The sequence below is a fragment of the Dendrobates tinctorius genome, unplaced genomic scaffold (genome assembly GCF_039654945.1).
Source record: "Dendrobates tinctorius isolate UK_male_01 unplaced genomic scaffold, ASM3965494v1 ptg000189l, whole genome shotgun sequence".
NCBI classification, from domain to species: Eukaryota; Metazoa; Chordata; class Amphibia; order Anura; family Dendrobatidae; genus Dendrobates; species Dendrobates tinctorius.
In genome coordinates, this window is record NW_027361856.1 from 11619712 (window position 1) to 11632050 (window position 12339).

Below are 12339 nucleotides of genomic sequence, written 5' to 3' on the forward strand. Positions count from 1 at the left end.
TCACCCAGAGCTGCACTCTCTCTGTCTCCCAGAGCTGCACTCTCTCTGTCTCCCAGAACTGCGCTCCCTGTCACCCAGAGCTGCACTCTGTCACCCAGAGCTGCACTCTCTCTGTCACCCAGAGCTGCACTCTCTGTCTCCTAGAGCTGCACTCTCTGTCTCCCAGAGCTGCATTCTCTCTGTCTCCCAGAGCTGCACTCTCTCTGTCTTCCAGAGCTGAATTCCCTCTGTCTCCCAGAGCTGCACTCTCTCTGTCACCCAGAGCTGCACTCTCTCTGTCACCCAGAGCTGCACTCTCTCTGTCACCCAGAGCTGCACTCTCTATATCACCCAGAGCTGCACTCTCTCTGTCTCCCAGAGCTGCACTCTCTCTGTCTCCCAGAACTGCACTCTCTCTGTCTCCCAGAGCTCCACTCTCTCTATCACCCAGAGCTGCACTCTCTCTGTCTCCCAGAGCTGCACTCTCGCTGTCACCCAGAGCTGCACTCTCTCTATCACCCAGAGCTGCACTCTCTCTGTCTCCCAGAACTGCACTCTCTCTGTCTCCCAGAACTGCGATCCCTGTCACCCAGAGCTGCACTCTCTCTGTCTCCCAGAGCTGCATTCTCTCTGTCTCCCAGAACTGCGCTTCCTGTCACCCAGAGCTGCACTCTCTCTGTCTCCCAGAGCTGCACTCTCTCTGTCTCCCAGAACTGCGCTCCCTGTCACCCAGAGCTGCACTCTCTCTGTCTCCCAGAGCTGCATTCTCTGTCTCCCATAGCTGCACTCTCTCTGTCTCCCAGAGCTGCATTCTCTGTCTCCCATAGCTGCACTCTGTCTCCCAGAGCTGCATTCTCTGTCTCCCAGAGCTGCATTCTCTGTCTCCCATAGCTGCATTCTCTGTCTCCCATAGCTGCACTCTCTGTCTCCCAGAGCTGTATTCTCTCTGTCTCCCAGAGCTGCATTCTCTCTGTCTCCCAGAACTGCGCTTCCTGTCACCCAGAGCTGCACTCTCTCTGTCTCCCAGAGCTGCACTCTCTCTGTCTCCCAGAACTGCGCTCCCTGTCACCCAGAGCTGCACTCTCTCTGTCTCCCAGAGCTGCATTCTCTGTCTCCCATAGCTGCACTCTCTCTGTCTCCCAGAGCTGCATTCTCTGTCTCCCATAGCTGCATTCTCTGTCTCCCATAGCTGCACTCTCTGTCTCCCAGAGCTGTATTCTCTCTGTCTCCCAGAGCTGTATTCTCTCTGTCTCCCAGAGCTGCATTCTCTCTGTCTCCCAGAGCTGCACTCTCTGTCTCCCAGAGCTGCACTCTCTCTGTCTCCCAGAGCTGCACTCTCTCTGTCTCCCAGAGCTGCACTCTCTCTGTCTCCCAGAGCTGCACTCTCTCTATCACCCAGAGCTGCACTCTCTGTCTCCTAGAGCTGCACTCTCTCTATCACCCAGAGCTGCACTCTCTCTACTCAGCGGATATGACTGTCGATAAGCAGAACTACATTTCCCGGCAGTGCTTGCGCAGAAAATAGGACATTAAGCTGATTGGATAAACATATATCCAATGAGAGCGGTGGTTGTTGGAGAGCAGCTTTTTCACATTCACAGTGACAATACGGCAAGATGGTGCTGGAGAGTACCATGGTTTGGTGAGTGCCGGGAGGCGGCAGCGGCAGCGGGAGCAGAGGAGGAGGGGAGGGCGTGGGCTGGAAGACATGGAGCAGAGGCCGGGAGTAGAAGAACGGGATCCATGATGAGACAGTAGACTGTGCCCGGCACAAATCCCTGAGTCATCCCGATCCCGGCAGCCTGAGAGCGCTGGGAGAAGCGGCAGCCGAATCTCGGGACTGTTGCTATGGAAAAGGGTAGAGAGGCCAAACCTAGGGGACAACCAATTACAGTGACCAATCAGACCGCTATTATTTTTTTATTTTTTGGTGCAGAAGAAATGATATACCTCTTCTGATTGGTTGTTGTAAAGTAACACATATATCATAAACCTGGGGTCTCCCCCCTCGTCCTGCCTCTCGTCCGAGTGTCCCGCCCCCTTCGTCCTGCCTCTCGTCCGAGTGTCCCACCCACTTCGTCCTGCCTCTCGTCCGAGTGTCCTCCCCCCCTTCGTCCTGCCTCTCGTCCGAGTGTCCTCCCCCCCTTCGTCCTGCCTCTCGTCCGAGTGTCCTCCCCCCCTTCGTCCTGCCTCTCGTCCGAGTGTCCTCCCCCCCTTCGTCCTGCCTCTCGTCCGAGTGTCCTCCCCCCCTTCGTCCTGCCTCTCGTCCGAGTGTCCTCCCCCCCTTCGTCCTGCCTCTCGTCCGAGTGTCCTCCCCCCCTTCGTCCTGCCTCTCGTCCGAGTGTCCTCCCCCCCTTCGTCCTGCCTCTCGTCCGAGTGTCCTCCCCCCCTTCGTCCTGCCTCTCGTCCGAGTGTCCTCCCCCCCTTCGTCCTGCCTCTCGTCCGAGTGTCCTCCCCCCCTTCGTCCTGCCTCTCGTCCGAGTGTCCTCCCCCCCTTCGTCCTGCCTCTCGTCCGAGTGTCCTCCCCCCCTTCGTCCTGCCTCTCGTCCGAGTGTCCTCCCCCCCTTCGTCCTGCCTCTCGTCCGAGTGTCCTCCCCCCCTTCGTCCTGCCTCTCGTCCGAGTGTCCTCCCCCCCTTCGTCCTGCCTCTCGTCCGAGTGTCCTCCCCCCCTTCGTCCTGCCTCTCGTCCGAGTGTCCTCCCCCCCTTCGTCCTGCCTCTCGTCCGAGTGTCCTCCCCCCCTTCGTCCTGCCTCTCGTCCGAGTGTCCTCCCCCCCTTCGTCCTGCCTCTCGTCCGAGTGTCCTCCCCCCCTTCGTCCTGCCTCTCGTCCGAGTGTCCTCCCCCCCTTCGTCCTGCCTCTCGTCCGAGTGTCCTCCCCCCCTTCGTCCTGCCTCTCGTCCGAGTGTCCTCCCCCCCTTCGTCCTGCCTCTCGTCCGAGTGTCCTCCCCCCCTTCGTCCTGCCTCTCGTCCGAGTGTCCTCCCCCCCTTCGTCCTGCCTCTCGTCCGAGTGTCCTCCCCCCCTTCGTCCTGCCTCTCGTCCGAGTGTCCTCCCCCCCTTCGTCCTGCCTCTCGTCCGAGTGTCCTCCCCCCCTTCGTCCTGCCTCTCGTCCGAGTGTCCTCCCCCCCTTCGTCCTGCCTCTCGTCCGAGTGTCCTCCCCCCCTTCGTCCTGCCTCTCGTCCGAGTGTCCTCCCCCCCTTCGTCCTGCCTCTCGTCCGAGTGTCCTCCCCCCCTTCGTCCTGCCTCTCGTCCGAGTGTCCTCCCCCCCTTCGTCCTGCCTCTCGTCCGAGTGTCCTCCCCCCCTTCGTCCTGCCTCTCGTCCGAGTGTCCTCCCCCCCTTCGTCCTGCCTCTCGTCCGAGTGTCCTCCCCCCCTTCGTCCTGCCTCTCGTCCGAGTGTCCTCCCCCCCTTCGTCCTGCCTCTCGTCCGAGTGTCCTCCCCCCCTTCGTCCTGCCTCTCGTCCGAGTGTCCTCCCCCCCTTCGTCCTGCCTCTCGTCCGAGTGTCCTCCCCCCCTTCGTCCTGCCTCTCGTCCGAGTGTCCTCCCCCCCTTCGTCCTGCCTCTCGTCCGAGTGTCCTCCCCCCCTTCGTCCTGCCTCTCGTCCGAGTGTCCTCCCCCCCTTCGTCCTGCCTCTCGTCCGAGTGTCCTCCCCCCCTTCGTCCTGCCTCTCGTCCGAGTGTCCTCCCCCCCTTCGTCCTGCCTCTCGTCCGAGTGTCCTCCCCCCCTTCGTCCTGCCTCTCGTCCGAGTGTCCTCCCCCCCTTCGTCCTGCCTCTCGTCCGAGTGTCCTCCCCCCCTTCGTCCTGCCTCTCGTCCGAGTGTCCTCCCCCCCTTCGTCCTGCCTCTCGTCCGAGTGTCCTCCCCCCCTTCGTCCTGCCTCTCGTCCGAGTGTCCTCCCCCCCTTCGTCCTGCCTCTCGTCCGAGTGTCCTCCCCCCCTTCGTCCTGCCTCTCGTCCGAGTGTCCTCCCCCCCTTCGTCCTGCCTCTCGTCCGAGTGTCCTCCCCCCCTTCGTCCTGCCTCTCGTCCGAGTGTCCTCCCCCCCTTCGTCCTGCCTCTCGTCCGAGTGTCCTCCCCCCCTTCGTCCTGCCTCTCGTCCGAGTGTCCTCCCCCCCTTCGTCCTGCCTCTCGTCCGAGTGTCCTCCCCCCCTTCGTCCTGCCTCTCGTCCGAGTGTCCTCCCCCCCTTCGTCCTGCCTCTCGTCCGAGTGTCCTCCCCCCCTTCGTCCTGCCTCTCGTCCGAGTGTCCTCCCCCCCTTCGTCCTGCCTCTCGTCCGAGTGTCCTCCCCCCCTTCGTCCTGCCTCTCGTCCGAGTGTCCTCCCCCCCTTCGTCCTGCCTCTCGTCCGAGTGTCCTCCCCCCCTTCGTCCTGCCTCTCGTCCGAGTGTCCTCCCCCCCTTCGTCCTGCCTCTCGTCCGAGTGTCCTCCCCCCCTTCGTCCTGCCTCTCGTCCGAGTGTCCTCCCCCCCTTCGTCCTGCCTCTCGTCCGAGTGTCCTCCCCCCCTTCGTCCTGCCTCTCGTCCGAGTGTCCTCCCCCCCTTCGTCCTGCCTCTCGTCCGAGTGTCCTCCCCCCCTTCGTCCTGCCTCTCGTCCGAGTGTCCTCCCCCCCTTCGTCCTGCCTCTCGTCCGAGTGTCCTCCCCCCCTTCGTCCTGCCTCTCGTCCGAGTGTCCTCCCCCCCTTCGTCCTGCCTCTCGTCCGAGTGTCCTCCCCCCCTTCGTCCTGCCTCTCGTCCGAGTGTCCTCCCCCCCTTCGTCCTGCCTCTCGTCCGAGTGTCCTCCCCCCCTTCGTCCTGCCTCTCGTCCGAGTGTCCTCCCCCCCTTCGTCCTGCCTCTCGTCCGAGTGTCCTCCCCCCCTTCGTCCTGCCTCTCGTCCGAGTGTCCTCCCCCCCTTCGTCCTGCCTCTCGTCCGAGTGTCCTCCCCCCCTTCGTCCTGCCTCTCGTCCGAGTGTCCTCCCCCCCTTCGTCCTGCCTCTCGTCCGAGTGTCCTCCCCCCCTTCGTCCTGCCTCTCGTCCGAGTGTCCTCCCCCCCCCTTCGTCCTGCCTCTCGTCCGAGTGTCCTCCCCCCCCCCTTCGTCCTGCCTCTCGTCCGAGTGTCCTCCCCCCCCCTTCGTCCTGCCTCTCGTCCGAGTGTCCTCCCCCCCCCTTCGTCCTGCCTCTCGTCCGAGTGTCCTCCCCCCCCTTCGTCCTGCCTCTCGTCCGAGTGTCCTCCCCCCCTTCGTCCTGCCTCTCGTCCGAGTGTCCTCCCCCCCTTCGTCCTGCCTCTCGTCCGAGTGTCCTCCCCCCCTTCGTCCTGCCTCTCGTCCGAGTGTCCTCCCCCCCTTCGTCCTGCCTCTTCTGACCTCATTTTCGAGAACCTCACTCTGCCTTTTGCTTTGCAGTGTGGATAACAGTGAATATATGAGAAATGGCGACTTTCTCCCGACGCGGCTGCAGGCGCAGCAGGACGCTGTGAACATCGTGTGTCACTCCAAGACTCGCAGTAACCCCGAGAACAATGTGGGGCTCATCACCCTCGCCAAGTAAGTGCCGTCCTCACTCAGCTCAGTCCCCTGTGATGTCCCTCACATGTTGCTGTATATATCACTGGGGGGAGGGGCTTGGCCTGTATATATGTGTGTGTATATGTATCTAATATATAAAGCTCAATGTGGGTGTGTATGTATGTATGAATGTGTGTGTATGTCCGGGATTGGCATCCGCACCGTCGCAGCTACAGCCACAAAATTTGGCACAGTCACACGTCTGGACCCCGAGAGTGTGCTAGGCTATGTTGTGAAGCGAAATTTTAACCCCGCGCGTTCCAATTCACCAAACAATTTTGCCCCTATCTACATAATGGGGAAAAAGTGTGTATCAAGCTCCGCCCCTCATTATGATGTCATAATGGTTGCCATGGCGACGCTGATATCATCATAGGTTGCAAGCCCCACCGCTCATTATGATGTCATAATGGTTGACACTGGGATGGAGGATGTGTGATGGGTATATGGGCACTGGACTATGGGATGGAGGATATGTATGACGGGTATATGGTCACAGGCCTATGGGATGGTGGATATGTATGATGGGTATATGGGCACGGGACTATGGGATGGAGGATAATTATAATTTGTTACAACTAACCACAGTTAGTTACTATGTCCGGGCAGCGCCGGGCTCTTCAGCTATTATCTATATAACAAATTATAATTATCCTCCATCCCATAGGCCCGTGCCCATATACCCATCACACATCCTCCATCCCATAGGCCCGTGCCCATATACCCATCATACATATCCTCCATCCCATAGTCGAGTGCCCATATACCCATCATACATATCCACCATCCCATAGTCCCGTGCCCATATACCCATCACACATCCTCCATCCCATAGTCCCGTGCCCATATACCCATCACATATCCTCCATCCCATAGTCCCGTGCCCATATACCCGTCATACATATCGTCCATCCCATAGTCCCGTGCCCATATACCCGTCATGACATCATAATGAGCGGCGGGGCTTGCAACCTATGATGACGACAGCGTCGCCATGGCAACCATTGTGACATCATAATGAGGGGCGGGGCTTGATACACACACACACTGTTTCCCCAGTATGCAAATAGGGGCATTATGACAACATAATGAGGGGCGGGGCTTGACACGTGTGACTGGGTATACGACAGAGCAAGAAGGGACAACAGGCCGAGGGACGATCCAACGAGATTTATAAATATCCATAATGTCCTTGGAGTCCATGTGAAGTCCACAATAAGTCCACACAATGGAAACAAATCCGGGCACCTCACGACAGTCCTTGTGCCAGATGCGATAACAATAATCCTTGCAATAGTCCACAGGATTCCACACAATCCCACGGACGTCACGAGCTGGCCTCAACTCAGTTCGTGACTCCTTCACGTCTGCACTCAAATCACAACTGATCTTAAAGCAAGAATGTATTGTCAGGGCTCCTGGGATCAGCCCATCTGAAGGGGGGTAGGGGTCACACCTACTATTCAATGGTTTGGTCCATCAGAAGATTCTAGAAAGGGCTCCACTGAGTCTACAGGATGTGTATTGTAGGTTATCTTCTGCTTAGGAAAACAATAGCCAAAGTTCCACTTAGCTGTTGACACAAGCCCAAATTAGATTATGGTCCAGGTACATCACAAGACATTGCAAAGTATTGGGGGAAGGAGACATGGTTAATTTACAGCAAATACAACCAGAGAAAAGTTAAATGACATATTATACAAAATGCAGGACAGGGCAAAACTACAAATCATGACAACGCGCACACACTTTTTCCCCAGTATGTAGATAGGGGCAAAATTGTTTGGTGAATTGGAACGCGCGGGGTTAAAATTTCACCTCACAACATAGCTTAGGACGCTCTCGGGGTCCAGACATGTGACTGTGTCGAGGTAGCTATTTTGGGAGGGCTAAATTAACCCTTCACGGTTGATCCAGTGATTTCCAAATTATTCCACAGTGTTGCTAGCAACTCAAATGACCACACGGAGACTGGGGTCTCTGTACGGGAGGATCCAGGCAGATCACTAAGCCCCTTTATTTTAGTCACATCTTTTATAACATTTTGCTTAATTATGCAAGGTTCTCAACTACCAATAACATCATGGTAATGCTTCATTTTGTAAGCCAATAATATTGCAAGAAAACCGGAACTGCATATATGTCCGTACCTAGATAGCGTAGAAAGTAGTATAATGGCATATTCAGAGCAATACAACCCCCCGAGCCCCTTATCTTTGCACCTGATGAAAACAGTCTGGTTTCATGATAGCCCATGCCAATTACAAAAATTTATCTTACAGCAACAAAAATGAAGAAACGAAACCTTCAGAGAATGGACAAAACGAAACTTCAGCTTTGACTTTAGTATTAACCCTTCACAACTGTGCCAAATTTTGTGGCTGTAGTTGCGACGGTGCGGATGCCTATCCCGGACATACTCACACACTCATACATACATACATACACACTTTGAGCTTTATATATTAGATATATCTATCATTGGGGGAGGGGCTTGGTCTGTATACCAGCCTGTGTATGCATCACTGTGGGAGGAGCTTGGCCTGTATACCAGCCTTCGTATGCATCACTGGGAGAGGGGCTTGGCCTGTATACCAGCTTGTATACAGGCATTAGCTAGGGTAGGGCATGTTGGATACTCCTATATTGGCTCCCTCTTCAGCTGCAGAGAAGGCTGCACTCCAGTATCGGGCTACATTCTTCCCCTCTCTTGCAGTAACTGCGAGGTGCTCACCACCCTCACCCCGGACACAGGCAGAATCCTCTCCAAGCTGCACTCCGTACAGCCAGTGGGTAAGATCAGCTTCTGCACAGGGATCCGCATCGCACATGTAAGTCCTGGGGCCTCGTGGGGGCGCCGCTGTTCTCCTGCTGGAAACACACAGTGATTGTGCCTTCCTTTACCAGCTGGCTCTGAAGCACCGCCAGGGTAAGAACCACAAAATGAGGATCATCGCCTTCGTGGGCAGCCCGGTGGAGGACAACGAGAAGGACGTAGGTTGCCCTCAGAGAAGCAGAGGCTACTGCTGCTCTCTGATATGAGCTTCTACAGCTGCACTGTTTGTAATGAGGGGATGACATGTCAGAGCTGTGCTGGGGGGTGGGAGCTCAGAAGGGGCTCTGAGTATTTACATGCTTTGTGTCCTGCAGTTGGTGAAGATGGCCAAGCGTCTGAAGAAGGAGAAGGTCAGCGTAGACATCATCAACTTTGGAGAGGAGGTGAGTGGAGGGGGGCACTGCGGGAGAGAAAGCGAGTGACTGGGGAGGAAGCGAGTGCTGGTGAAGCAGTGCCTTTGAGGAAGCGAGTTCTGGGGAGGCAGTGTGAAAAAGGAAGCTAGTGCTGGGGAGGCAGTGCGACGGAGGAAGCGAGATCTGGGGGCAGTGTGAGAAAGGAAGCGAGTGCTGGGGAGGCAATTCAAGGAACGAAACGAGTGCTGGGGAAGCAGTGTGAGGAAGGTGGCGAGGGTCAAGGAGACAGTGCGAGGAAAGAGGAGAGTGCCAGGGAGGCTGTGCGTGGGATGAGGCGAGTTTAGAAGTGCAGTGTGGGGGAGGAAGCAAGTGAGGTAGGAGGTGAGTGCCGGGGAGGCGATGCGAAGGGGGAGGTGATACGAGGGGAAGATGTGAGAGGGGAGGCGAGTGTCGGGGAGGCGGTGCAAGCGAGGCGGCGATGGCTGGGGAGGCGGTGCAAGCAAGGAGGCAGGGTGTGGGAAGGCGGTGCGAGGGAGGAGGCGAGGGTCTGGGGAGGCGATGCGGGGGAGGAGGCGAGGGCTGGGGGCCGGCGGTGCAGGGGAGGAGGCGAGGGCCGGGGGAAGGCGGTGCGGGGAAGGCGGCGAGGGCAGTGTGGGGAAGGAGGCGAGGGCCGCGTGGGAGGCAGCGTGAGGAAGGAGGCGAGGGCCGCGTGGGAGGCAGCGTGAGGAAGGAGGCAGCGTGAGGAAGGAGGCGAGGGCTGCGTGGGAGGCAGCGTAAGGAAGGAGGCGAGGGCCGCGTGGGAGGCAGCGTGAGGAAGGAGGCGAGGGCCGGGGAGGAAGTAGTGCGAGAAAGGAGATTGGGGGGGGAGGCAGTGTGAGGAAGGAGGCGAGTGCCGGAGGCGCTGTGCTCGGGAGGAGGCGAGGGCCGGGGAGACTGTGCTTGTGAGGAAACTATTCCGGGTAGGCTGTTCTGGAGGGGTAGTGGCGAGTGCTGGGGTCAGTGTGGAGAGGAAGCGAATGCTGGAGGGTTGTGCACGGAAGGAGGTGAGCCCTGGGAGTTGTGCTTGGGAGGAGGAGAATGCTGGTGGGCTTGTGGGGTAGTTTCAGGAGTGAAGGCGAGTGCTGAGTGGGGCTAGTGTTGGAGAGGAGGCGAGTGCTGATGGTCATTGTGGGGGAGGAGGCGATTGCTGGGAGGGATACACATGAACACCGGGATAATTGCCGCTCTGCTTCTCTTTAGGAATCCAATACAGAGAAGTTGACGGCTTTCATCAACACACTGAACGGGAAGGACGGCACAGGGTCACATCTGGTCACTGTACCCCCGGGGCCCAGCCTGGCGGACGCTCTTATCAGTTCGCCCATCCTGGCAGGAGAAGGGGGCGCCATGCTTGGACTGGGTGCCAGTGACTTTGAGTTTGGTGTTGATCCTAGTGCTGACCCAGAACTAGCACTGGTGAGTGCTGTTTGCAGGATGGCAGTTTTGTGTTGTGTGTACTGCGACCTCGATGACCTGGGTATTAACACGCATCTGTGCCCACAGGCTCTACGCGTGTCAATGGAGGAGCAGAGACAGCGGCAGGAAGAGGAGGCCAGGAGAGCAGCCGCTGCATCAGCCGCTGAAGCCGGCATCACCTCCACAGTGGGCGATGGTGAGGAATGGTGGGATGTTGCGGGCGGTGGTCTCATAGGCACACTAGAGGCCCCTAATTGTGTTCTGTGTCCAGACTCAGATGAGGCTCTGCTGAAGATGACGATTGGGCAGCAGGAAGGAGGCCGCAGCGGACTGCCCGACTTCAGCAGCATGACGGAGGACGAGCAGATCGCATATGCTATGCAGATGTCCCTACAAGGAGCCGGTGCGGGGGGGGCACATAGACGGCATAACAGCCTTGGTGTCTCTCGTATACTGCAAGGGCGTAACTAGTCTCCCATCCCTCTCTCTACTGTATACAGCAGACATGCGATCCATCTCCTTTCCTCCTCAGAGCTGTAAATCGCAGGGGTATGACCCATCTCCACTTCCTCCCTCCCTCCCTCTGTGCTGTAGACAGCAGGCAAGCGACCCGTCTCCCATCCTCTTCAAAGCTGTATACTGCAGGGGTGTGACATATCTCCCTTCCTCCTTAGAGCTGTATATCATAGGGGTGTGACCCGTCTACCGTCCTTCTCGCTGACATATACAGCAAGCATGTGACCCGTCTCACCTCCTCAGAGCTGTATACCGCAGGGGTGTGACTCGTCTCTTAGCCCCCTCGGATCTGTATACTGTAGGGATGTGACCCGTGTCCCCTCCTCCTTGGAGCTGTATACTCTGGGGGTGTGACCTATCGTCCCTCCCCCTCGGCGCTGTATACCGCAGGAGTGTGACCCACCCACCCCCCTCCCTCTCTGTGCTGTAAACCGCAGGGGTGTGACCTTTTTTTCCCCTCCTCCTCTGGGCCGTATACTACAGGGGTGTGACCTATTTCCCCTCTTTCTCTGAGCCATTTACCGCATGGGTTTGACCCGTCTCCTTTCTCCCGCAGAATTTGGTCAGGCGGAGCAGGGGGATTTGGACAGCAGCGCCATGGAGATCCCAGAGCCAACAAAGGTAACCCCCCTCCCTGCTGCGGTCCACGTATGGGTGTCATGGAGTGTCAGCTCCTGTGCCCACACCTCCACTGTCTCTCTCACAGGAGGAGGACGACTATGACGTCATGCAGGACCCTGAATTCCTGCAGAGCGTCCTGGAAAACCTGCCGGGCGTGGACCCCAACAATGAAGCCATCCGCAATGCCATGGGTTCTCTGGCCTCCCAGACCTCCAAAGACAGCAAGAAAGACAAAAAGGAGGAGGAGAAGTAACATTGTCCAGGGTCATAGCTGGGTCTGGCTCCACTAATAAATGACGATGCACAAAGGTGGCCCTTACATGGAGCAGGGATATTTGGGTGATGGTCTCTTCCAGACGTGTTGGGGCCCTTCTACCATGTATAAAGTGTTCTTTGCACCTTCCAAGGGTTATGGGCTTGGTGATACTTATAGTACAGCAAGTGGGTGCAGGTTGTGGACACTGCTGGCGTCGCAGCCATGTTTGTACTCTGCTCTGACATTACAAATAAAAGCTTCTATAGAAAATCGCCCTCGTCCCATGAACTCCGCTGGCTGAGACTTCGCACCTTCCCGGGTTATAGCATGTCTCATCCCGTGCAGCAGCCAATCCGAGACACTGGGCCCACAGAGCGTGCAATCATTTATTAATACATGGAAGATGGTGGGTCGGAGGAGGCCTAAGGTTGGTGCGTGCGTCTTCTACACCCACAGGAGAGATTTAAGAGGCAGTCCAGGCACCCTGCCTATGTTACCTCAGCCCTGACCCTGTAACTGCCAACCACCATGTAAGTCCTGTGCAGGTAGTCACAGCCTCGCCCCATTTTACATTCCAGCCTCCCATATTTCAGGTTGTGGCTGGTAATAAATGTGGGGGCAGAGGAGCCACCCTGTTACAGCAGTGATTTATGGGAAGAGTGAGGGCGTATGGTGGGCGCCGTAATTGGGGCCACAATCCTGGGGCTTGTGAAGGTCATCTGATCAAACCCCTCATAAAAACCTAGGAGATATTCTGGGTGTTGGGGGATACACAGTCTTGTGGGAGGGATAGGGTT

At 57.6% G+C, this 12339-nt stretch overlaps 1 protein-coding gene across 1 annotated transcript; it reads left to right on the top strand.

Moving 5' to 3' along the window:
• Positions 1-1473: 1473 nt before the first annotated feature.
• On the top strand, positions 1474-11814 carry PSMD4 (proteasome 26S subunit ubiquitin receptor, non-ATPase 4). The gene is made up of 10 exons (XM_073552395.1): positions 1474-1621; positions 5344-5484; positions 8222-8336; positions 8413-8499; positions 8656-8724; positions 9934-10149; positions 10237-10345; positions 10421-10552; positions 11222-11286; positions 11372-11814. The coding sequence occupies exons 1-10, from the start codon at positions 1596-1598 to the stop codon at positions 11537-11539; spliced, it is 1128 nt and encodes a 375-aa protein (XP_073408496.1). The 5' UTR covers positions 1474-1595; the 3' UTR covers positions 11540-11814.
• The last annotated feature ends 525 nt before the right edge of the window (positions 11815-12339 follow it).